We start from the raw sequence: 24,111 nt of genomic DNA, 5'->3' as shown, positions 1-24,111 counted from the left end.
AGTTACTCTTCCAGCACGTATTCCGTCACTTTTGTCTCCCCGTGGAGATTGTGTCGGACCGGGGTCCACAATTCATCTCGCATGTATGGAAATCATTCTTCAAGTCACTTGGTGTTTCTGTTAATCTCTCATCAGGATACCACCCACAGACCAACGGCCAGACTGAGAGGAAGATCCAGGAGCCTGGACGTTACCTCCGGTCATACTGTTCCGCTGACCAACACAGCTGGAGCAGGTTCCTCCCGTGGGCCGAGTATGCACAGAACTCACTCCGCCAAGAGACCACCGGACTAACTCCCTTCCAGTGCATACTCGGTTTTCAGCCGCCGCTGTTTCCCTGGACGGAGGAACCCACGAATGTTCCAGCTGTAGACTACTGGTTCCGAGAGAGCGAGAGAGTGTGGGACTCAGCTCATCAACATCTACAACGAGCCATCCGACGCCACAAGGAATTCGCCGATGTTCGTAGAAGACCCACCCCATTATACCAACCTGGAGACAAGGTGTGGTTGTCTACGAGAGACATCAGGCTGAGGTTACCGTGCAAAAAGCTGAGTCCCCGCTACATCGGTCCATTCGAGGTCCTGAGGCAGATCAACGAAGTGACATATCAGCTTCAGCTCCCACCCAGGTACAGAATCCATCCCACCTTTCATGTATCACTCCTTAAACCGTACTTTCCCTCTGCCACAGATAATCCTGGAGCTGAAGCTGATACCCCTCCTCCGGAGATCCTGGATCAACCTTCCATCTACACCGTGAGTGAGATCCTGGATTCCCGACGTCGGGGCAACCGCCTGGAATATCTGATCGACTGGGAGGGGTACGGACCGGAGGAAAGATCATGGGTGGCCAGAGACGATATCCTCGATCCTCAACTTCTGACGGACTTCCACCAGAGCCACCCAGAACGTCCTGCCCCTCGCGGTCGAGGTCGTCCTCGACGTTGGAGAGGGGCGTCGGGAGCCGCCCCTGGAGGAGGGGGTAATGTCAGAGTTCTACCACAGCAAGATCCACCAACCACGCCCCCTGAAGACACACACACACGTTCACTGTCACCTGAGTACTAATTACTCACCTGGATCCAATCAGCTCCCCTATATATACCCGGACAGATTCATTCCTCGTTGTCTGATCTACCGATCACACCCCTGCATGCTCTTCCCGTGGACTCTATGGTTTCCTGGTTCCATAGTTGGAATTACTTATCTGAACGCTGGACATCTCAGATAAGAACTCTTACCTCAATACCTGCTTCAATATACTTACCAAACCTGTTAATAAACTTACCTTTTATCTTATACATTCACCTCCGTCTCTGCCTCCCTCTGTGCTGTGACAAATATATTTTAAAATGTAATTTATTCCTGTGATTTCAAAGCTGAATTTTTAGCATCATTACTCCAGTCACATGATCCTTCAGAAACCATTTTAATATTCTGATTTGAAAACTATTATTATAGAATCTTTAGTGTTTATCTTTTTTAAATTTCATTGATGAATAGAAGAAAGAACAGCATTTATCTGAAATAGAAATCTTTTGTAACATTATAAATGCCTTTATCATCACTTTTTTTAAAACATTCTATTCATCAAAGAATCCAGGTTTTAAATATTGATAATAATAATAATAAATGTTTCTTGAACATTAAATCAGCTCAGCATATTGATTTCTAAAAGATCATGTGACACTGAAGACTGGAGTAATAATACTGAACATTAAGCTTTGATCACAGGTTAAAAAATACATTTTAAAATATATTCAAATAGAAAGCAGTTATTTTATATAGTGAAAATATATTTTTTATGAAGATAGTAGTAGTTTTGCTGTACTTTGGATCAAATAAATGCAGGCCTGATGAGCAGAAGAGACTTCTTTAAAAAAAACATTAAAAATCTTACTGTTCAAAAACTTTTGACTGGTAGTGTATAATAGAAAAAGAATAGAGAATGCTAGTGTTAGTGTTACTTTTAAATGTCCTGTTTATAAAAATGTTTAAGAAAAATGCTCCAATCGACGTATAATGTCTTTATACATGTGGTAAAAACCATGTAACATTGAATGAACGTTACTGAAAGAAAATTTGTCCATAACTGAGAGAACTTTGCCAGAATTTTAGCCAAGTTACATGTAAACGTTCTTTGTTAGCTGGGTATGAGTTTTCATTCAGCAAAAGGCAGTGTATTTCACCCATAAACAGCAAAATGGCATAGAAGGATAACCATACACTAGGCGACCTTATTTATAGCAGCATTTTACAGGAGTTTTCAGCATCGGGGTCTCTGTCACCACCTACTGACCTTTAAAATAAACAAACAAAAAATGAAAACTGTACAAACATGGTAGCCTACTAAATGAAAGTATAACCTTAATAATAGTATTATCAATAACAACAGAATAGAGAATAATAAAGTAATATTTGATATTGAAATGTTTTAGCTACTGAATCGTGCACTAGAAATAGTAAAGGCTTAAAATACTACAAACCCCAAACTGCCACCGCACGTACGTACGTATTAACTTACTTCCGGTTGGGCTCGCAAGGGCTTGTGGGCAGTGAGATTTTTGAATAGGGAAGATGGCAGCCGCGGCAGTGGTGGAGTTTCAGAGAGCTCAGTCTCTCATCAGCACAGACAGAAACGCTTCTATTGACATTTTACATTCAATAGGTAAAGCTGTCTTCAATTCCTTTTGGTAGAACTTTACTTTTCACTCTGCATGGCTACTTTATTGCTTCAGCATTAGCAAGGCTGGGGAGCCATGAGCCGGTGCTGCGGTGCTGACTCACTGTACTGTGTGAGTGAGCGCGTCTCAAAACCTACTGAGCTGCCTCCATAGGCAGCATTTTTGTAACTTACTGTCGCGTTTGGAAGTTCGAATCGAATATAGAAGAAAGACAGCTTGTTTGACTTCTTATGTATGCTTGAAAATGTAAAATCAAATGTTTGAAAGCGCCTGCGAGTCGCTAAAAACTGTCTAGGTAGGCAGCTCACTACGGTTTGAGCCACAACCAGTGTGTATGGACAGTTAGCCTGCAATATTAGCCACCCGTCCAGGCCAAGGCGCATTTTAACACATATATTTGGGAATTATTTTTAAAGTTATATTAATTATAGCTTGACTGGTGATTAGTTTATTTTGGGATTGACGTATTATGACAATTTTAACTTGATTGGCGTGTTTTATACCAACCCTAAAGCAGGCTTTGACATTTCTGTTTTTGCAATCGTGACATTGGCTGAGATTTATTTCTGTCTCTGTTTGGCTGCTGAAATTGTAATTATTATTTTATATTAAATAAACGGGCTTCCTAATTGGGGCATAACACGCAGTCTTAGATTAAATAGTTTAAAACTTCCGCCGATTATTTGTCATCTTCTGCCTGTTTATTTTTGTCGTCTTCAAGACCTGTTGAGTTTCTTTCATGTCATCCTGATTCTTTTTTCCTTTGAGTCCTATGAAAACTTTGGTTTCGAATTTGAAGATAATTAGGCGTATGACTTGGTTATTATTACGTAAAGTTATTAAAAAGTTATAAGGTGAAATAAGCGTATCTTTAAAAAAATAATAATTTGAAGTATTCAGCCCAGATAAATACGCAGAGACGGCTATAAGTAAGCAATTTGTAAGATAATTTTCAAAACATTATTGTTATTTTGATCACCCTGACAAGTCCAACATAGCTACAAGGGCTCAGCCAATGGCAAGAGTTCGGGGGCTGGATTATGTTTTGTTCCACCAATGGTTGATGGGGGAGTGTTCAGGGAGAGCTTTTCTCAGTTAAACAGCAATATTGATTAAAAAAATCGTTTAAGATAAAATGATTGAAGTTTTTTTTTTTTTTTTTTTTTTTTTTAATAAAGAAGTCTCTTCTGCTCTCCAAGCCTGCATTTAATTGATCCAAAGTACAGCAAAAACATTAACATTGTGAAATATTTTTACTATTTAAAATAACTTTTTTCTATTTAAATATATTTTAAAATGTAATTTATTCTTGTGATCAAAGCTGTTTCAGCATCATTACTCTAGTTTTCAGTATCACATGATCCTTCAGAAATCATTCTAAAATGCTGATTTGCTGGGGTTTTTTTTTGTTGCATTTTTTAATTATAATTATTGATATTTAACAGTTGAGTAAAGTTTTTTTTCAGGATTTTGGGAAAGAAATTACAGAAATTGATACTTTTATTTAGCGAGGATGCTTTAAATTGATAAAAAGTGATACAAAAGATCTCTGTGCTCTTCTTCTGAACTTTCTATTCCCCAAAGAAACCTGAAAAAATCTACTCGGCTGTTTTCAACAATAATAATAAATGTTTTTAAAGAAGCAAATCCGACTATTAAAATGATTTCTGAAAGATCATGTGACTGGAGTTATGATGGTAAAAATTCATCTTTGAAATCACAGGAAGAAATTACATTTTAAAATATATTTAAATAGAAAACTTATTTTAAATAGTAAAAATATTTAAAAATTTTACTGTTTTTGCTGTACTTTTGATCAAATAAATGCAGGCATGGTATGTAAAAGAGATTTCATTAACAGTCTTACTGTTCAAAAATTTTTGGCTGGTAGTGTATGTAATATTTGTATTATTAATAATTTTGTATTTAATATTTAATCATTTTAATTCTAACTATAGCATATTATCTTAACTAATAAAATATTTATGAAATATTAGGTGTAATATGTAGGTCAATGAATTTATATTGATGGAAGATTTTATACGTTTTATTAGTTACCACTAAACTTTGTATTCTTTCTTTGTCTGGCTTTTACAGTGAGACGAGATGTCCAGGAAGATGATGAAGAGGCGGTTCGTGTCAAGGAGCAGAGCATCCTGGAGTTGGGCACTCTCCTGGCTAAGACGGGACAAGCTGCAGGTTGGAATCAAAATTCTGGGAGGAGGGGGGGGTGTGCTGTTCCTACTGTAGAAATATTTTGCTGTTGTGACACACTATTATTGCTTAATGTTTCTTTAGAGCTTGGAGGCCTGCTGAAATTTGTAAGGCCTTTTCTGATCTCCATAAGCAAGGCAAAGGCCGCCCGGTTGGTGCGCTCGCTCCTGGATCTATTTCTGGACATGGAGGCAGCCACGGGCCAGGAGGTTGAGCTGTGCCTGGAATGCATCGAATGGGCTAAAGCTGAGAAAAGAACCTTCCTCAGACAAGCCCTAGAGGTAAAGATAATTTGCATAAACAGTTTATGCCGAACTGAACTGACATCAAGTGAATTGTATATTAGTATACTAAATTAAGAAAAACATTAAAAGAGAGCAGGCGTTTTTTTTTTTTTAAATAAAAGCAATAAGCCACTCCATGTGTTACATTGCTTTTGCCACAGCTTTTTATTGTCTAATAATAACACAATGTAAAAATTTGGATTTTTGTTTATTTGTAACATGCTACTTTTATTATGCCTTTATTAATATAATAGTCATCATAGTTCTAAATATTATTTTAAAATAATTGTATTTAGTGTTATTTTAATTAATTAAACTATTTAATGAATTATTAAACTAAAATTACTAGTAGTAGACAGCAATATAATTTATCATTATTCATTTTTTTAAATGAAATTAAAATGAAATTAAAGCATTTATTTGATCCAAAATACAGCAAAAGCAGTAATATTGTGAAAATATGAATATATTGAATATATTTTAAAATAAAACCAATTTTCTGTGTACAAAGCTACATTTTCAGCGTCATTACTGTCATTTTTCAATGTTATTATTATTAGTAGTATTTAAAACAGTTTTTTTTAGGATTCTTTGATAATCAGATCCAAAGATCCATTCAAAAGTCAGTGTGTGTATGTGTGTGTGTATGTATGTGTATATATATATATATATATTATTTTTCAGATAAATGCTGTTTTATTTTAGATTAACCAGTTTTCAACATAATAATAAAAATAAATGTTGTTTTGAGCAGCTAAACAGAATATGATTTTTGAAGGATCATGTGACTGATTTAATACATTAAATTTTAAAATATATTCAAATAGAAAACATTTATTTTAAATAATAATTTTTTGCTGTACTTTGGATCAAATAAATGGAAGCTTGGTGAGCAGAAGAGACTTAAAAAACATTTCTTATTATTATCAATGTTAAAAAGATGCTGTTTTATATTTTTGTAGAAACCATGTAACGTTTTTGATAGGATACTTTGAATAGAAAGTTCTTTTATTTGAACTATATCGTTATCATGACATAGTAGTATACAATATAATTTATCATTATTGCTTCTCTTAATATTTCCCACTTTTGTATTTTGCCAAGGCTGAATTTATTTGATCAAAAAGCAGTAATATTTCTTCTTTTTCATCAGGCTCGACTCATTTCACTCTACTTTGACACAAAGAGATATCAGGAAGCCCTTCATCTTGGTAAGAATAATGTAAAAAATAAATGTGAATGTATGGTGGAATCAAACATCTGAGCCAGATAATAAGAATTTCTTAAATTCATGTCTGTCCAATGAATGTTATTTTTTTTTTTTAATGTTAATTTGTCTTTTTGCTCAAATTGTTATGTTTTGCAGTAAACTAAAAATAATTAGAACATTTTAAAACTTAAAAGTTCTTTGTCTTTAGGCACCCAGTTGCTACAGGAGCTGAAAAAGATGGATGATAAAGCTCTGCTGGTGGAGGTCCAGCTGCTGGAGAGTAAAACCTACCACGCTCTCAGCAACCTTCCCAAAGCCAGGGCTGCTCTCACCTCAGCCAGGACCACCGCCAATGCCATTTACTGTCCTCCAAAGCTCCAGGCGGCTCTTGATATGCAGTCAGGCAAGTTTGACTTCTCAGTATAACGATCTGCAAGTGCATTTGAAATAAAAATTGTATTTCTCATTGGTTTGTGACCGTTTCACCTATTCACTCTAGGTATTATCCATGCAGCTGAGGAAAAAGATTGGAAAACTGCCTCCTCTTACTTCTTTGAGGCTTTTGAAGGCTACGACTCCATTGACAGCCCCAGGGCAGTCACTGCACTGAAATACATGCTCCTCTGCAAGATCATGCTTAGCTTGTAAGTGAGATAACCACTTGCAGTTTATCCCTATTTTTGTGTGTGGGAGGCCACAGGATAATACAACAATCATTGTGTTAGTTATGCCAAGCTCTCTTATGTAACACCGCCTTACTAAGTAATACTTAGGCTTTCATTTCTTCAGCACAATGCGTATCCATAAATCATCGCCTACGCTTAATGACTTCCATAGCTTAAGTGCAAAAAAGTAGTGAATGTATTAAAATCACAGATTATACACTAGTTTCCAAAAGTTTGGGGTTGGTAAGATTTTAACTTTTTTTTTTTTAAAGAAATCTCATCAAAGCTGTATTTATTTGATTAAAAATATAGTAAAAACAGTAATATTGTGAAATATTATTTTATTTTAAATATAGAAATCATACTAATATGCTGATTTGATGCCTAAGTAATGTTTTTTTTCAGCATTGTTCAATGAATAGAAAGTTCAAAAAAACAAGAAGAATAGTGGCAATTATTTGTAACATTATAAATGTCTTGACTGTCACTTTTGATCAATACAATGCATCCCTGCTGAATAAAAGTATTAATTTCTTTTCTTCCAGGCCAGAGGAAGTACAGGCCTTGATCAGTGGGAAACTGGCTTTGCGATATGCAGGGCGACAGGTAAGCTTATTAAAATTCCTGTTACTTTTTATAGATAAAATTGCCGCTTATAAACAAATGCTCTGCAGTGGTTCTTCGTGCAACAGGCTTTTATGATTGAGCATATGCTTTTACCAACCTGCTACACATTTGACTTTTTTTTTCCCCACAGCAACTGCTCATTTATAGCTGTACCCTGTAATTTTTTTTCTCCATCAGACCGATGCACTGAGATGTATAGCACAAGCCAGCAAGAACAGATCATTAGCAGATTTTGAAAAGGTGAGATTTTGACTGTCTCTATATGTTTTCTAATTGAAGTCTTTGATGTCATGCTCAGCTTTCTGTTTGCTCTTTCACACATGAAGGCCCTGACAGAGTACACTAAAGAGCTGAGGGACGACCCCATCATCAACACACATTTGGCCAAGCTTTATGACAATTTGCTGGAACAGAACCTCATTCGGGTCATTGAGCCTTTTTCCAGAGTACAGGTAGTGTGTCCATTCCTAAAGTGTATAATTTATTTTTCATTTATCACTTAATTTACAAAGAGCCAAAGCCTGCAATCTTATTATGCCCTTTTTTCCTCTCTTTTCTCTATTTTCAAGATAACACACATAGCAGGCCTCATCAAACTCTCAAAGGTACAAACTGTTCTCTTCTGTTCATAAGCTTTTGACTCATACAGAGTATCCAGTTAAGTATGAGGTCACATAGCGCACCCATCACTATTTCCATGTCTAAATGCTCCTTCAGATGTCAAAAGCAAACAACAAATAGCTCTATTATACACTCATGGTGCAATGTAGCACTGTTCTTAAAAGCTTAGCTTGAAGGTATGCTATAAATGAACTGCAATCATATATGGCTGTTTTCAGGTAGTATTTTCTCACTTGAAACAGAGTAGAGGATAGTTTACTCACCCTCATGTCTTTCCAAACCTGTTCATCTTTAGCAACATAATTACCACGTTCAAGGTCCAAAAAGTAGTAAGGACATTGGTGAAATAGTGCATGTGACATTAGTGGTTCAACCTTAATTTTTTGAAGCTACAAGAATACTTTTTGTGCGCAAAGAAAGCAAAAATAGTGACTTTATTCAGCAATTTCTTCTCTTCCAAGTCAATCCATGCACTTTTAAAAGAAAAGTGCTCCTTGTTTACAAGCAGAGGAATGTTATTTTTTCTTTGCACACAAACAGTAGCTTCATAACATTTAAGGCTGAACCACTGACACATGGACCATTTTATCAGTGTACTTACTACCTTTCTGGGCCATAAACGTGGCAGTTGCTTTGTCTATGCAGGGTCAGAAAGCTCTCAGATTTAATCAAAAATATCTTAATTTGTGTTTTGAAGATGAACGAAGGTCTTACGGGTTTGGAACAAGATGAGGCTGAGTAATTAATGACAATTTTCATTTTTGGGTGAACTATCCCTTTAATGTTTTAAAAACTGATATTAGCTTTAATCATGACGACATTAAAATCACTATGAAATAAAACAGTGAATATATGTGACCCTGGACCACAAAACCAGTCATAAGTTTAAATTTTACAAAACTGAGATATATACATCATATGAAAGCTCATAAGCTCATAATACATAAGCTTTCTATTGATGTATAGTTTGTTATGATAGGACAATATTTGGCCGAGATACATTTATTTGAAAATCTGGAATCTAAGGGTGCAAAAAAATCCAAATACTGAGAAAATCACCTTTAAAGTTGTCCAAATTAAGTTCTTAACAATGCATATTACTAATCAAAAATTACATTTTGATAGGTTTACAGTAGGAATTTTACAAAAAATCTTAATGTAACATGATCTTTACTTAATTTCCTAATGATTTTTGGCATAAAAGAAAAATCAATAAATTTGACCCATACAATGTATTTTTGGCTATTGCTACAAATATACCCCAGCGACTTAAGACTGGTTTTGTGGTCCAGGGTCACATATTACCATGTATGCATGATCACTAAAATAGACATCTCTCTTTATTTCACAGGATGATGTTGAGAGGAAACTGTCACAAATGATCCTGGACAAAAAGTTTCATGGTTTGTCTTTTTTTTTAATAGCACTGATAACCGTGACATTATAGCACTGGTTCCATTCTCTAATTTTAAAGAGGTCATATAGTAAAAGGTCATTATTTTGTTAAGTTAACATGCATTAATGTAAAAAAAAAACCAAAAAAAAACAAAAAACATGCATTATTGCAGCACCTCTGTCCCAGTCTGTCTGAAATGCTCTAATAGAGTTCCAGTTTCTACAAAACCCCTTCTTGTTGAAAAACCCTGAATTCCCAGTGCATTGACAATTGCCAAACATTTCAAGCGTGCTTCTAAAGCAGTTGTAAACACAAACAGTTAATAATGGCATTGGTTTAATTCATAACATTTCAAGCCCAAGTAAGCAATACAGTATCTACACGTCAGTCTTTTATTTTAGGCAGGTCTAAAGCGATGTTCTCTGTTAGAATAGATCCATATTGTAAGAGACTATGAGCTTTGTAATCTTGCAGATCTAATACATGCGCTAATAGATGCATTATATACTAAAGCAAAATGAAAACATTAAAAAGCATTATATGGCCTCTTTAAGTGTTTATACCAAATATGTTCATAAAGTATGTAACTAAATCTAATAAAAGTGGCAAAATCCTCAAAATGAATTCATTTACCTGATGGAGTTCTACTATTGCAGGCATTCTTGATCAAGGTGAAGGTGTGCTCATCATATTCGAAGAGCCCCCTGTGGACAAGTCTTACGAGGCAGCTCTAGAAACCATACAGAACATGAGCAAAGTTGTGGATTCACTGTACAACAAGGCTAAGAAGTTAACATAGGTAAGGCACTTCAAAAAAAAATGCACATAAATTATTTGGCTATCTAAACGATGGAAGCCTGTTTCCACTACTAAATAAAAAAAGGTAATTGTGACTTTTTAATCTCACATTTCTGACTTTATCTGGCAATTGCGAGTTATAAAGTCACAATTGGGAGATATAAACTCACAATTCTGAGAAAAAAAGTCAGAATTGCAAGTTTGTGAGATAAACCTGCAATTCTGAGAAAATATCAGTCTTTCTTCCCCTTAGAACTGGACTCACAACAATTATGCAATTCGGAATTTATTTCTCACAATTGCGAGTTTATATCACACTATTCTGACTTTATTTCTCACAGTTGTGTGTTTAGATCCTGCAATCCTGACTTTGTTTCTCGCAGTTGCGAGTTTATGTCCCACAATTCAGAATTTATTTCTCGCAGTTGTTTATAATCTCGCGAATCTGACTTTTTCTCGCAATTGCAAGTTTATATATTTATATATTCTCGCAATTCTGACTTTATTTCTCGCAGTTGTGAGTTAATATCCACTATTCTGACTTTATTTTTCACAGTTGTGAGTTTATATCTCGCAATTCTGACTTTAATTCTCACAATTGTGAGTTTATATCCCACTATTCTGACTTTGTTTCTCGCAGTTGTAAATTTAAATTCTGCAATTCTGTCTTTGTTTCTCATAGTTGCGAGTTAATATCCTGCAATTCTGACTTTGTTTCTCGCAGTTGCGAGTTTATATCCCACAATTCAGAATTTATTTCTCGCAGTTGTTTATAATCTCGCGAATCTGACTTTTTCTCGCAATTGCAAGTTTATATATTTATATATTCTCGCAATTCTGACTTTATTTCTCGCAGTTGTGAGTTTATATCCACAATTCTGACTTTATTTTTCACAGTTGTGAGTTTATATCTCGCAATTCTGACTTTAATTCTCACAATTGTGAGTTTATATCCCACTATTCTGACTTTGTTTCTCGCAGTTGTAAATTTAAATTCTGCAATTCTGTCTTTGTTTCTCATAGTTGCGAGTTTATATCCTGCAATTCTGACTTTGTTTCTCGCAGTTGCGAGTTTATATCCCACAATTCAGAATTTATTTCTCGCAGTTGTTTATAATCTCGCGAATCTGAATTTTTCTCGCAATTGCAAGTTTATATATTTATATATTCTCGCAATTCTGACTTTAATTCTCACAATTGTGAGTTTATATCCCACTATTCTGACTTTATTTCTCACAGTTGTAAATTTAAATCCTGCAATCCTGTCTTTGTTTCTCATAGTTGCGAGTTTATATCCTGCAATTCTGACTTTGTTTCTTGCAGTTGTGAGATTATAATCTCGCAAATCTGACTTTATTTCTCGCAATTCTTAATTTATTTCTCACAATTGCAAGTTTATATCCTGCAATTCTGACTTTATTTCTCACAATTCTGACTTTAGTTCTCGCAATTGCGAGTTTATATCTCACAGTTCTGACTTTGTTTCTCACAGCTTTGACTATATATTTCGCAATTCTGACTTTATTTCTCGCAATTGCGAGTTTATATCCCAAAATTCTGACTTTGTTTCTCGCAGTTGTGAGATTATAATCTCGCAAATCTGACTTTATTTCTCGCAATTCTTAATTTATTTCTCACAATTGCGAGTTTATATCCCAAAATTCTGACTTTATTTCTCACAATTCTGACTTTAGTTCTCGCAATTACGAGTTTATATCCCAAAATTCGGACTTAATTTCTTGCAATTGCGAGTTTATATCTCACAGTTCTGACTTTGTTTCTCACAGCTTTGACTATATATTTCGCAATTCTGACTTTATTTCTTGCAATTGCGAGTTTACATCCCAAAATTCTGACTTTGTTTCTCGTAGTTGCGAGTTTATATCCCACAATTCTCACTCTATTTCTAGTAATTGCAAGATTATATTCTGCAATCCTAACTTTATTCTCAAAATTCAGATTTTATTTCTCACAATTGCAGTTTATATCCGCAGTTGTGAGTTAATATCTCGTAATTGTAAGTTTATGTCCCGCAATCATTTTATAGAAATCTAATAAAAAAAAGTCCAAATTGCACATTTGTATCATGCAATTCTGAGAAAAAAATCTGAATTGCAAGAAAAATAGTCAGAATTGTGAGATTTAAAAAGTTGCAGTTACCTTTATTTTTTTGGTGGAAATGGGCTTAGATTCCATTTGTGATGAAATATGGTTCAGTGGTTAAAATGACCTGATTTTCTAAGCACGTCTTTGTGTTTCTCTCCCACAGAATAAACATCAGAAGCTGCTGCTGTGTGAAATGGTTGTATGCGTGTGAGTTTGCCCGTGTGTATGTGTGTATGGCCAACATGTGGAACTTTTTTTCTCACAGCAAAAAGGGACAACATAGAGCAAGACCTACTTGTTTTCCCCAGTTGAGAGTTTTTAATGTTTCTTTTCTTTCAAATGGACAATTTCATCTTTCTGATCCTCTGAATTTTTTTGTTCTTCTCTGTATCTCTCAACGGCCAGCACAGGCCATCAGGGAATGTTGTACAACTACAATAAAATCCTAAAATGTCATATAGAAATGTATAGCTCTTCTACATTTAAAGTTTTTTAATTACAGCAACTTTGTGATACAGATTCTTGGGTTTCGGTTATCTGCGGTTCATCGGTTGTTTGCAGTAGTGCATATCTTTTTTCCTTTTTTCCTCATTTTATGGATGCACATTCTAAATGATTGTTGTAGATGAGAGATTCAAAGGAACTTGGTTGTAAGGAAGAGGCTCTGTAATAAGCACAGTTGCCAATCAAATTACCACACACACACACACACACTAGAAAGTTCTTTTCTAAGTTGGTATGATCAAGAGTATTGTTTGCCGTTTACTTTTGCAGTATACCGTTTTGTATTTACAGTGTACTGTTTGCCAAGTAGGGTGGTTATATTAAAACGGCCCAATCCTACAAAGGTTTTAGTCCTCTTTGATTAAAATAACCTTTACCCCAACACACATGTATGTCTGCACTGATGTTTATTCTTATATTCTTTTTTTTTTTTTTCTCTGATCTTTTCAGATCAGTATTTCAATGCAAACTCCGTTTCTAGTTTGCCAGCAATAGACCATCAAATAAGTTAAATACCCTCAATATTGTCATTTTAAAATTCAATGTTTTGTATGTTTTTTTTTTTTATCTCATTGTTTTCCTGTAAATGTATTCATTCACACATCGTTTGCAAAATAATTTATGTTTTCATTTATTGTTTAGTGTGCAATTATAAATATTCAACAAAAAAAGTAATTTCTTGTGGGAGAATGATGTTTTTAAATGACTAAAGTCCAGTGTTGATTTGAGAGCTTCCTGCATGTGATTTGTGATTGATTTGTAGTGGAGATCTAGCATTGATCATTGACATTGAGAATTTAGTGGGACATTAAACACTTTGGAAAGTAATGTTTTTTTTTTTTTTTTGTGCCTAACATTGAAAAGCGGTGGTCCACAGAAGTCCTCTATCTGAAGCACAAATTCTCAATTATTGAAATCTTGGTATAAGCAGATTTCGGTTCAAGGAAAATGACTTTGTTTTTATTTTTGTATGAGTTGGCCTGTTCACCAATTAAAGTGTTTTGATTACATTTATTGGTTTTGAGGGAAATTATCCTTATACCTTGTTTGTACATAAATATAAGCAGTGCAATTTATTTAATTTAGAAGCAAGTTAGTTCTGCTATGTGTGTTTTCTTGTGACAAATATTTAGGCATCTTCACAACAAATACATTGAGTGCTAAAAAACAAGGGCATTATTTTATGAGAACCCAAGCCAATTAGAGTAACCTCATTATTATTTAAAATTCAAACAATCCTATTCGCTAGAATACATTTTTGGTAAAACTGACTGTTTAAGACCAGACTAGCTCTGATTACTGTATAAAATAGATACTTAAAAACTGGAGACTGTAAGTTACACTTTTCACAGGGTTTAAATATTAGTTTGTTTCTGTAGTTCTTCCATTCCATATTACGATTTATTTTAATTTACTTATTTTAAAATTTAAACCGACTGGGTATAAACAAACTTACAATCCAACGTATGTGTGTGGTAAACCTTTATTTTGAAATAAGTTTTAAATAGGGCCTAGATAAAACCCATATAAGTTCATTTTTTTAATATCTTCGAATATAGTTTAGTTAAATTCGAATTAGAAATAAATTATATGAATAACCGTTACACAATACATCCAGTAGCATCCAGAAATAACATTTGTTATATATTATATAATATTGTTCTGTATAAACGTTACATGAGGGACTTTTATTTTGATATTCTAAATGTCCAGCGTTTGACACGACGTTTTTGCGGACGCTTTCACACTGGACGCTTTCACATTATGGCAGTTCAGTGAGTGGACAAACACTGAATGAAACGAAACCATACACGTGTTATGTTGATACAAGCAGATAGGTATATTTAATAAACATGACTGTACAGCGACGAGTAATCAGTAAAAATCCTGAAAGTAGCGCCATTGAAAAGAAAATAAAGAGGTAATGATTTCAATTTCTAAAACTTTATGAACACACGTTGACTTTGCATTGCTGCAGCTAATAGTGATACTGCTTCAGAATCAGCATTGTTTACATGCGTAATACTTCACGTAACGCTACTTCATGTCAGAATAAATATATATATTTAACTTTTTCGTCTCGTTTTGCAATCTCTCAGTCAAACAAATGGATGAAATGCACACCTGTCTGTCCCTCGCACCTGTGTTCTGTATTCATTTGGTGTGTGTTCATTCAGGGGAAATGCGCAGAGACAGGCCTCTTCTTGGAGAGGAAAGGTCTTCACGCTGTTGCTGCTGACAGGAGCCACTGGACTAGTGAGCTGGGTGTATTTCACATGGACTGATGACTTTACACACACATTGGTTTCAAGAAGCGAGATCCTCACTCAGCCCAGAGTGTTCACAGTTGAGTGCTCTGAAGACTACAAAAAGTACAAGTTCTTTCCAGGTATGCAGGTGGCTGTTCATTCATTCTTTGAACTCCAGTCACTCAATGTGAAGACAACATTAAAATATTTATAGGTATTACAGTATAGTTTATAGGTGTTACAGTACAGTATAGAGGGTTTGCACTTACGTCACGGTTTGGTCAGTTACCCAGAGGCCATATCTATATATTCAGATGTAAACAACGGCATTGATTGATGGCACGGTTAATGTACTACTGAATACATTCTGCCAATTTATGCTGTCTAAGCCACGGAAAAAACGTGTGAAATCTTCTAAATCATATAGAGAAGGATTTCGTAAGCAGGAAAGTGTGCAATATTTTGACAAACTAAAGTTAATAAGTGGTAAAGATGCATACAAGTAGTATTAATTAAGATATTAGCTTAATATTTCACCTACCTGACTGGAAATGATAAGAACTAACATGAATGTTGTCAAGATTCTTGTCCTGGAAATCCTGGTTCAGTTTGGCCAACCGCAATTACCTCTTCTTCTTAATTTGTTATAACTCTTGGCAGTCTATAGTACTCCACATGTTTTTCTCTGTCCGACTGATTAGTACAGCCCAAAACATGATGATAATTGACAATTTTTAGCACTAATAATCAGAAAAATATGTGAGTTTTGTTCGGTGCAGTGGTATTGTTTACTGCCAATATGGCCAATTGATGATGCATCGTGAAAACACTCTATTGTGCTTGGTTTGTATTTTTGGTTTTTATAAATGTTATAGGGAATTTAAAACAATTTTTTGGTTTATTTTAAACTGATAAAAAGGGACCTTCCAATTATGTTTTTGTGATATTTGCGATAATTGGTCTTATCTATATTTCATATTGTTATCAAACTCTTCTTACTTCATCTATCTATATTTTAGTACATTTTTTATTCTTTTGCTACCTTGCAAGTATAATTATGTTTTTTAATAGTGGCATTTAAAATAAAATCATCTGTAATGAATAAAAATCAAGCTGATCAATAAAATATTTTTATAAAGAAAATGTAATAAAATATATTTATAATATATAATTTGATATTATATAATATTATATCACTTCAAAAGGGGAAACTTTTTCTTAAACAATTGATTTACATGGATTGGATTTACAATACATGTATCTACATGTATCTTACAATCATTTTATTTGTGATATTTGCATATTAAACTCTAATTGATGTATTGCAAATTTGTTTTTCTCTATTGGATATTATTATCAATTTCTTTCATACACTGTATTCTATTACAATTATTTTGGAAGTATTTTATAGTTTTTAACAGTGACATTTAAGGCATTTACTTGTATTGCTTGTTAATTCTATTGAAAACAATATATATATATATATAAAAAATAATACATGTATGATTTTATAGAATATAAATTTGGTTAGACATTTTTTTCCTCTTCTGAACACCGGTATTTCCAAAAGTTTGTAATAATATAAATTTTACTTGGTATTGATATAAACTACACTACCAGTCAAATGTTTTTGAACAGTACATTTTTTTTATTTTTTTTTAGAGAAGTGTCTTCTGCTCACCAAGCCTGCATTTATTTGATACAGTACAGCAAATACAGTAACATTTTAAAATATTTTTACTATTTAAAACAACTTTTTTTCTATTTGAATATATTTTAAAATGTAATTTATTCATGTGCTTTTAAAGCTGAATTTTTAGCATCATTACTCCAGTCACATGATCCTTCAGAAATCATTCTAATATTCTGGTTTGCTGCTAAAAAAAATATATATATATATATATATTATTATGTTGAAAACAGCTGACTAGAATTTTTTCAGGTTTCTTTGTTTAATAGAAAGCTTTTTTTCCTAACATTATAAACGTCTTAATCATCACTTTTAATCAATTTAAAGCATTGTTACAAAATAAAAGTATTAATTTCTGACTCTTTTTTTGAATGGTATAGTGTATAATGTTAAGGTTTTTTTTGTTTTTTTTTTAATAAATTCTGATCTTTGGATCTTTCTATTCAATAAAAAATCCTGAAAGAAAAAAAGTACTTAACTGTTTTCAATATTGATAATAGTAATAATAAATGTTTCTTGAACAGCAAATCAGCATATTAGAATGATTTCTGAAGGATCACGTGACACTGAAGACTTGAGTAATGATGCTGAAAAATTAGCTTTGATCACAGGAATACATTACGATTTAAAATATATTTAAATAGAAAGCAGTTATTTTAACGTTTTTTCCACAAAATGATGCATTTTGGATCAAATAAATGCAGGCTTGGTGAACAGAAGAGACATTAAACATTAAAAGTCTTCCTGTTCAAAAACTTTTAGTAGTGTCAGACTGGGGCAACATTTGAACTAAAATGCATTGTTGTATCAGCGGAAACCCATTTCCAAGCAACTTCAAGGAGTAGAAAGCTTTACTTGAACAAAATCAGCACCTGTGCATTCCATCGGCCTAAACCATGAATTTAGATATTTGGTGGGAGGCCAGATTTGTGATTGACAGTCTGAAACCTCCCACATAGGACTCATTACAGAACCTCACACCAGCTTCAAAAAGCTGTAGGCACCACGAACAAAGCAAGTGCTGGGATTAACAAGCGCTCCCTTGGCTCCAGTTCATCCCACTCTCTTTACGACGAGCGTAAATAAGCTTTGGGAAAGAGAATGGAAAGAGGGAAAATATATTGTCCTGAAGCTAAAAGTAGCTGTTGTGGTGGTCGATCTTTTGAATTCTCCCAGGAATTCCAACTGGGTTCTACTAAGTTGCATATGCATCTGTGCCAGAATGCTGCATACTGTGGAATTTGATTGGATGTACAGCCTTGCAGTCAATAGAACACCCCACTGTGAATATTGCCTGACTGACAGCACCTCTTCTCTCAAATGATGCTGGAACAATCTCTATAGAGTCATTATGCAGTACATTTTGCAGGGCAAGCTGCCTCGCTGAATGTGTAATTAAATATGCAGTTTGAAGAAAGAATTTGTCAGGGGCATAGAGCCAGATGCTTTAATCGCTGTCATAATTAATGAATCGATATGAAAGGCTAATGCATTGTGTCCTCAGGTTGCACCCCGACAAAATGCGGCAGAGCCATTTCAGACAGTGTTGTGACTTTGGAGGAGGCACAGAAGCTTAGAAGGTACATGCACACTGACAAATATCTTGTTGTATATACACACTACTGTTCAAAAGTTTGAGGTCAGTACACAGTCTCTTATATAGCTGGTCAAAAATACAGTAAAACAGTAATATTGTAAAATTTAAAATAACATTTTTTTTAAATATATTTTAATTAATTTCTGTGGTGACAAAGCTCCAATCTTCAGTCTCACATGATCCTTCAGAAATCATTCTAAAATGCTGATTTAAAGGTGCAGTGTGTAATATTTAAGATTATCTCTAGACAGAAATGCAATATCATATACATAACTATGTTTTCAGGGGTGAATAAAGACCTTACTTAATTAACCATTATGTTTTTATTACCTTACAATTACCAGTTTATATCTACATACACCGCGGGTCCCCCCACATGGAAGCCGCCTTTATGTTTCTACTGTAAGTTAGCCCTGAACGGACAAACTGCTCTACAGATCGCGTTTCATCACTGCTGTTCTTGGGAAAAAACACTGACACAATGATGAACAAGTAACTGCAATATTCACAATAACATCGTTTTATTGAATTATCAAGTAAATATAATTCTCTTATTTACGTTTTAAAAGAAACTTCATTATTCTTTGCTGTCTGAAACGACGACATCTTAATCGCGTGTCGGTTGCCGTAGTTTCTGTAAAGGGAGGGGTGAGCGGTGGACGGAGCCGTTGGTTGCAATCAGGTTGCAATTCAAAACTTAACCGCTAGATGCCGCAAAAATCTACACACTGCACCTTTAATGCTGAAGTAACATATTTCACTGTAAAAATAATTGTTTCAATATTGCATTTAAAACTGATTATTGGAGTATGTGTTACAAGAAAATAAATTTTTCTTGTACTTTAAAATGTAATGTTTATTTCAAGTTACACACTACAGTCTAAAGTTTTTGAACAGTAAGATTTTTAATGGTTTTTAAAGAAGTCTCTTCTGCTTACCAAGCCTGCATTGATTTGATCCAAAATGCAGCAAAATAAGTAATATTGTGAAATATTTTTACTATTTAAAATAACTGCTTTCTATTATGTATTTTAAAATGTAATTTATTCTTGTGATCAAAGCTAAATTTTCAGCATCTACATTTACTTCCATCTTCAGTGTCACATGATCCTTCAGAAATCATTCTAATATGCTGATTTGCTGTTTAAGAAACATTTTTTTATTGTTATCAATATTTAAAACAGTTGAGTATTTTTTTTTTCAGGATTCTTTAATGAATAGAAAGATCAAAGACCAGCATTTATCTGAAATAAAAATATTTTGTACCATTATACACTATACCTTACCATTCAAAAGCTTCAGTATATATATTTTTTTCTTGGGGAAAGAAATTATAGAAATGAATATTTTTATATTTAGCAAGGATGCTTTAAATTGATCAAAAGTGATGATAAAGTAATTTATAATGTTACAAAAGATTTTTATTTTAGAAAATTTTGTCCTTCTGAACTTTCTATTTATCAAAGAAAAAATTCTACTCAGCTGTTTTCAACACAATAATAATAATAATACATGTTTTTGAGCAGCAAATCAGAATATTAGAATGATTTCTGAAGGATCATGTGACTGGAGTAATCATGCTAGAAAATCTGCTTTGAAATCACAGGAATAAATTACATTTTAAAATATATTCAAATAGAAAACAGTTATTTTATATAGTAAAAATATTTCAATTTTTTTTGCTGTACTTTGGATCAAATAAATGCAGGCTTTGTGAGCAGAACAGCATTCTTTAAAAAAACATTAAAAATCTTACTGTTCAAAAACTTTTGACTGGTAGTGTATACTAGCAATTTCTTGAATATAAAGTTTTAAATAACTTTTATTTGAAATAGAAATAATTTGTAACAGTGGTGTGTGGTGGTGTTCCAAAATGAGGAGGCAAAGTTTTTTTTCCTGGCTTAATAAACATTACTTACACTATCAGAAAGAGGAAAAAAAGAGGAAAATATATAACTCAAGGCAGTAACAATTTAAACAATATATTTTATTTGTGAACTTATGTTCAGCTGTTATTTTTAGTAGTTAACTTTGAACTTTTTTTGAATTTTTCGGATCATTAGTCATCAAAGCTCTGTAAATATTGGTCACAGACACAGATTTACTTTAAATTTCACCAAAATGATTACTAAAAACTCCCACAGATCATATTTTAATGCCATTTTTGGTCTTATGTTGACATAACAAAGTGGTTGTATCTAAGTGTGTGCATTGTTTACTGATTGTTTTAAATTGGTTTTCAAATTAACGCCATTATATTGTTTATTCAGACTAATTCGCAAACGCAGAATGCACATGAACACAGGACGCTGGATTTATCGCATGAACCAATCAGAGAAAAACATAACCAGTTATATCCAATCATATCACGATGGAGGCATTTCCTCCTCTCACGTGACTTTCCCCCATTCATTCTCAATTACTCCCCAGCAAACTCACTGCATGCTTTACCTGCTGGTGTCACTGTTGAACAGTGTTTCTTTAGAGAAACAAGTGATTTTTACCATTGCCATAATAATATTGACATTGCTACTGTGTTTTTTTAAGGTAAAAAATGTTACTGATTATGTATTTACTGTTGACATTACAATATAATGCATCATTGCATAATACAAATATTAATTTCTTACTGACCCCAAACTTTTGAATATTATTTCACAGGTTAGCTGAGCGGGGCTTATCACTTGCTGGCTCAGATGGTGGTGTGAGTAGACACTTTTCTGGTCATATTCTTGCATCTGTGTTTAAAAATATTTATCTATCATGGTAGCAGCTGCCTAAGAACACAAGAGGGCAGTACACACTATGGTTTTGACTCCAGCTGGGATTCAGAAGCAAACTTCTTTTCCATTATGTGTCTAGATGGCACCATTTTGTTTGGTATGATTGAGTTTCCACAGGAAGGCACTCTCATTAAGAGCACATTTGAGAAAAATCACATATGATGTGTGGTAGATTCTGGAATCAGCTGTTGTGTGTTTGATGGGAACAACATGTGAAATTCTCAGTGGTTGTTGAAATTGCATTTTGCATTAGTAACGGATTAAGCTCAGCTCCCCAGTTCATCACTCTGCTCCTTAATGGGAAAATACTGGAGAAGATCATTGTTGAAAAGTGCATGTGGTGCTGAAACCTAAACCATATTGTAAAATAAAACAAACCAGATACAATTTTGACTGAATTTAAGGTCCAGTATTGCTTAGAATTCTACAACCGCTGTTATAAATAACATCTTTTTTCTTCACTGATTTGTAGATGATCGTATTGTGGCTTGGAAAATGTTCCTAAAGGATCATTTAAGCAAGTTTGTGAAACAATGTTCTTTGGAGCAGTCCCAAATCAGGCTTTATATCATAATCAAGATGTCCATTCTAGCTTGAATGTATTTATCAATAAATCAAAAAGTGAAATACCAAAATAAGATATTTTGAAATTCGTGTAAAACTACAATTCAAACGTTTTAGGTTGGTACATTTTTAAAAAAGTTTTTGAAAGAAGTCTTTTATGCTCACCATTGCTGGTAATAAAATACCTGATGTCTGTTTTAATATATTATGCAATGTAATTTATTCTTATGATGGCATAGCTGAATTTTCAGCAGCAATTACTTAAAGTTAAACCAAAATGTATTCTGACACCGTTAACATTTCTCACATTATCACAGTTTGCTCACTATATTTTAGAAAATGGTAAGACCTCAGAGTTAAACTGTGTCAGAACAAATTTGTAGATATAAAGGTATATAATAGATTACAATCAACCAAAAATTCAGACAACTGTTAGTAAGACAATATTTATACAACAATTAATACTTTGTTAACCAATTACCAATTATCTGGTTTTGGTTTGACTGTAAGTCTGCAATATGTGTAAAATACATCCTCCAGAAATCATTCTAATATGCTTAAGAAGCTTTTCTTATTATCACTATTGAGTACTGCTGTGCTGCTTTAAATTTTTGTGGAAACCATGGTACTTTCAGGATGCTTTTATTAATGTAAAGTTCAAAAGAACAGCATTTATTTAGAATAGTCTTTTATAAAAAAAAAAAAAAAAAAAGTATTTTCTGTCACTTTTGACATCCTTATTTAATACAAGTATTCATTTATTTAAAAATATTAATAAATAAAATTAACCTCTTAAACGTAAGTGTGCACTTTTTCAAACGTTTCAACCAAATTGTTATTCTGATAATACAGTTTGTAATTTTACATTTCATGTTACCCTACAAAAATACAGAATTGAAGCATGTTTGCGTGTGGTAACTTTTGCAGATTCATTTTGTGATGTGCTATCTTTATTTTGACCTCACTGAATTACACAGAGAATATCTAATGTTACATAAAATCAATTTTCAAGATAGAAACCTAGTCTTGAGATCCTACCAGGCAAAGAGGCCTTTTATAAAGTGTGAGCAGTGAACTAAAAGAGGGTGTAACAGAAGTTCCCGCTGAGTTTTTAAGAGGAGATCAACCCCATCAGGATGATTTATGAAGTGTGTGAAGACAGAGAGCAGGGAATACCAGGACTGAGTGGACTCCATCTGTTGACTGTGTGATTGAGCATGAATAACAACAACCTCAGCAGTGCAGTGCAGCGCTCAGGGTAGATGCAAGCCCTTAGTGGTTGTCTTTGGAGTTTATTCAAACCAGAAACACTAGGGAAAGCATTGCTTTTTTGCCAAATATTGACCGTTTCCTCTAAACGTGTCTTTATTCTTTTTTTTTTTTTGCTGCATACAGGCCTCCATCCTGGACCTTCACTCTGGGGCGTTGTCGATGGGGAAGCAGTTTGTGAATATCTATAGGTGAGTATGCTGTGTGGCTTCATACAGAGTCTAACAGGAAGTCGTATCCAATTGAAGTTCAACGACAGCTTGATCTATTCAAATCACAGCTCTATCAGACTTCTCAAGGTGCGTTTCATGTGCACATCAAAGTATACCCTTGGGCCTCTGGAGAAGAGCAGAAATCAATGACAGCAATGATGGAATGACTTTCTAGCTTCAGCTGCTAAAGATCATGTCTGTATATGGGGTTTGCACTTCAGTGCCCACACACAGGCTGGCACTGTCCTGGCAGTTAATGAGTACAGCTGGCATGTGTTGGCACGTTTGCGGTGACACTTTGGTCCTCTTTGTGTGAATCTGTTGCTGCCTGTATTCCAGTTCAGTATTTTTTTTTAAATGGCTGCCATCCTACTAATATTTAAGGTGGTTTTTATCTCAAGTGAACCTTTCTGTTTTTTTATTTCCAGATATTTTAAGAATGAGATAAGGGACATTTTTAAAGAAGAAGATTTTGAACTGTACAGGTGAGTGATGTTTCAAGTAACTAAACATCTATTCATTTCAAATTGTATTATTTTATTTTGTTTTAATCTTAAAGAAATAGTTCACACAGAAATGAAAATCTGATGTAGATGAGTTTGTTTTTTCATTGTAACTGATTTAAAGAACTTCAGC

The 24,111-nt window shown here is 33.8% G+C and overlaps 2 protein-coding genes across 2 annotated transcripts in view; both read left to right on the top strand.

Annotated features, from left to right (window-relative positions):
- Positions 1–2,550: 2,550 nt before the first annotated feature.
- On the top strand, positions 2,551–14,125 carry psmd11b (proteasome 26S subunit, non-ATPase 11b). The gene is made up of 13 exons (XM_073828245.1): positions 2,551–2,670; positions 4,784–4,885; positions 4,985–5,181; positions 6,338–6,395; positions 6,603–6,797; positions 6,894–7,038; positions 7,605–7,665; positions 7,864–7,926; positions 8,013–8,138; positions 8,256–8,291; positions 9,659–9,710; positions 10,360–10,502; positions 12,771–14,125. Exons 1-12 carry the CDS (start codon positions 2,580–2,582, stop codon positions 10,500–10,502), a joined length of 1,269 nt encoding a protein of 422 aa, XP_073684346.1. The 5' UTR covers positions 2,551–2,579; the 3' UTR covers positions 12,771–14,125.
- A 743-nt stretch (positions 14,126–14,868) lies between these two features.
- Positions 14,869–24,111, top strand: part of ogfod3 (2-oxoglutarate and iron dependent oxygenase domain containing 3) — a 31,275-nt gene continuing 22,032 nt past the window's right edge. Inside the window, exons 1-6 of the mRNA XM_073828184.1 lie at positions 14,869–15,032; positions 15,289–15,500; positions 18,555–18,630; positions 21,309–21,351; positions 23,390–23,454; positions 23,904–23,960. Of these exons, the coding sequence (XP_073684285.1) occupies positions 14,965–15,032; positions 15,289–15,500; positions 18,555–18,630; positions 21,309–21,351; positions 23,390–23,454; positions 23,904–23,960 (521 nt within the window). The 5' untranslated portion in view covers positions 14,869–14,964. The remainder of the gene's footprint in view (positions 15,033–15,288; positions 15,501–18,554; positions 18,631–21,308; positions 21,352–23,389; positions 23,455–23,903; positions 23,961–24,111) is intronic.

Source organism: Garra rufa, chromosome 22 (assembly GCF_049309525.1).
Source record: "Garra rufa chromosome 22, GarRuf1.0, whole genome shotgun sequence".
Lineage (NCBI taxonomy): Eukaryota > Metazoa > Chordata > Actinopteri > Cypriniformes > Cyprinidae > Garra > Garra rufa.
Note: the sequence above shows the minus strand (reverse complement) of the source record. Positions and strands in the feature narration are given on the sequence as shown.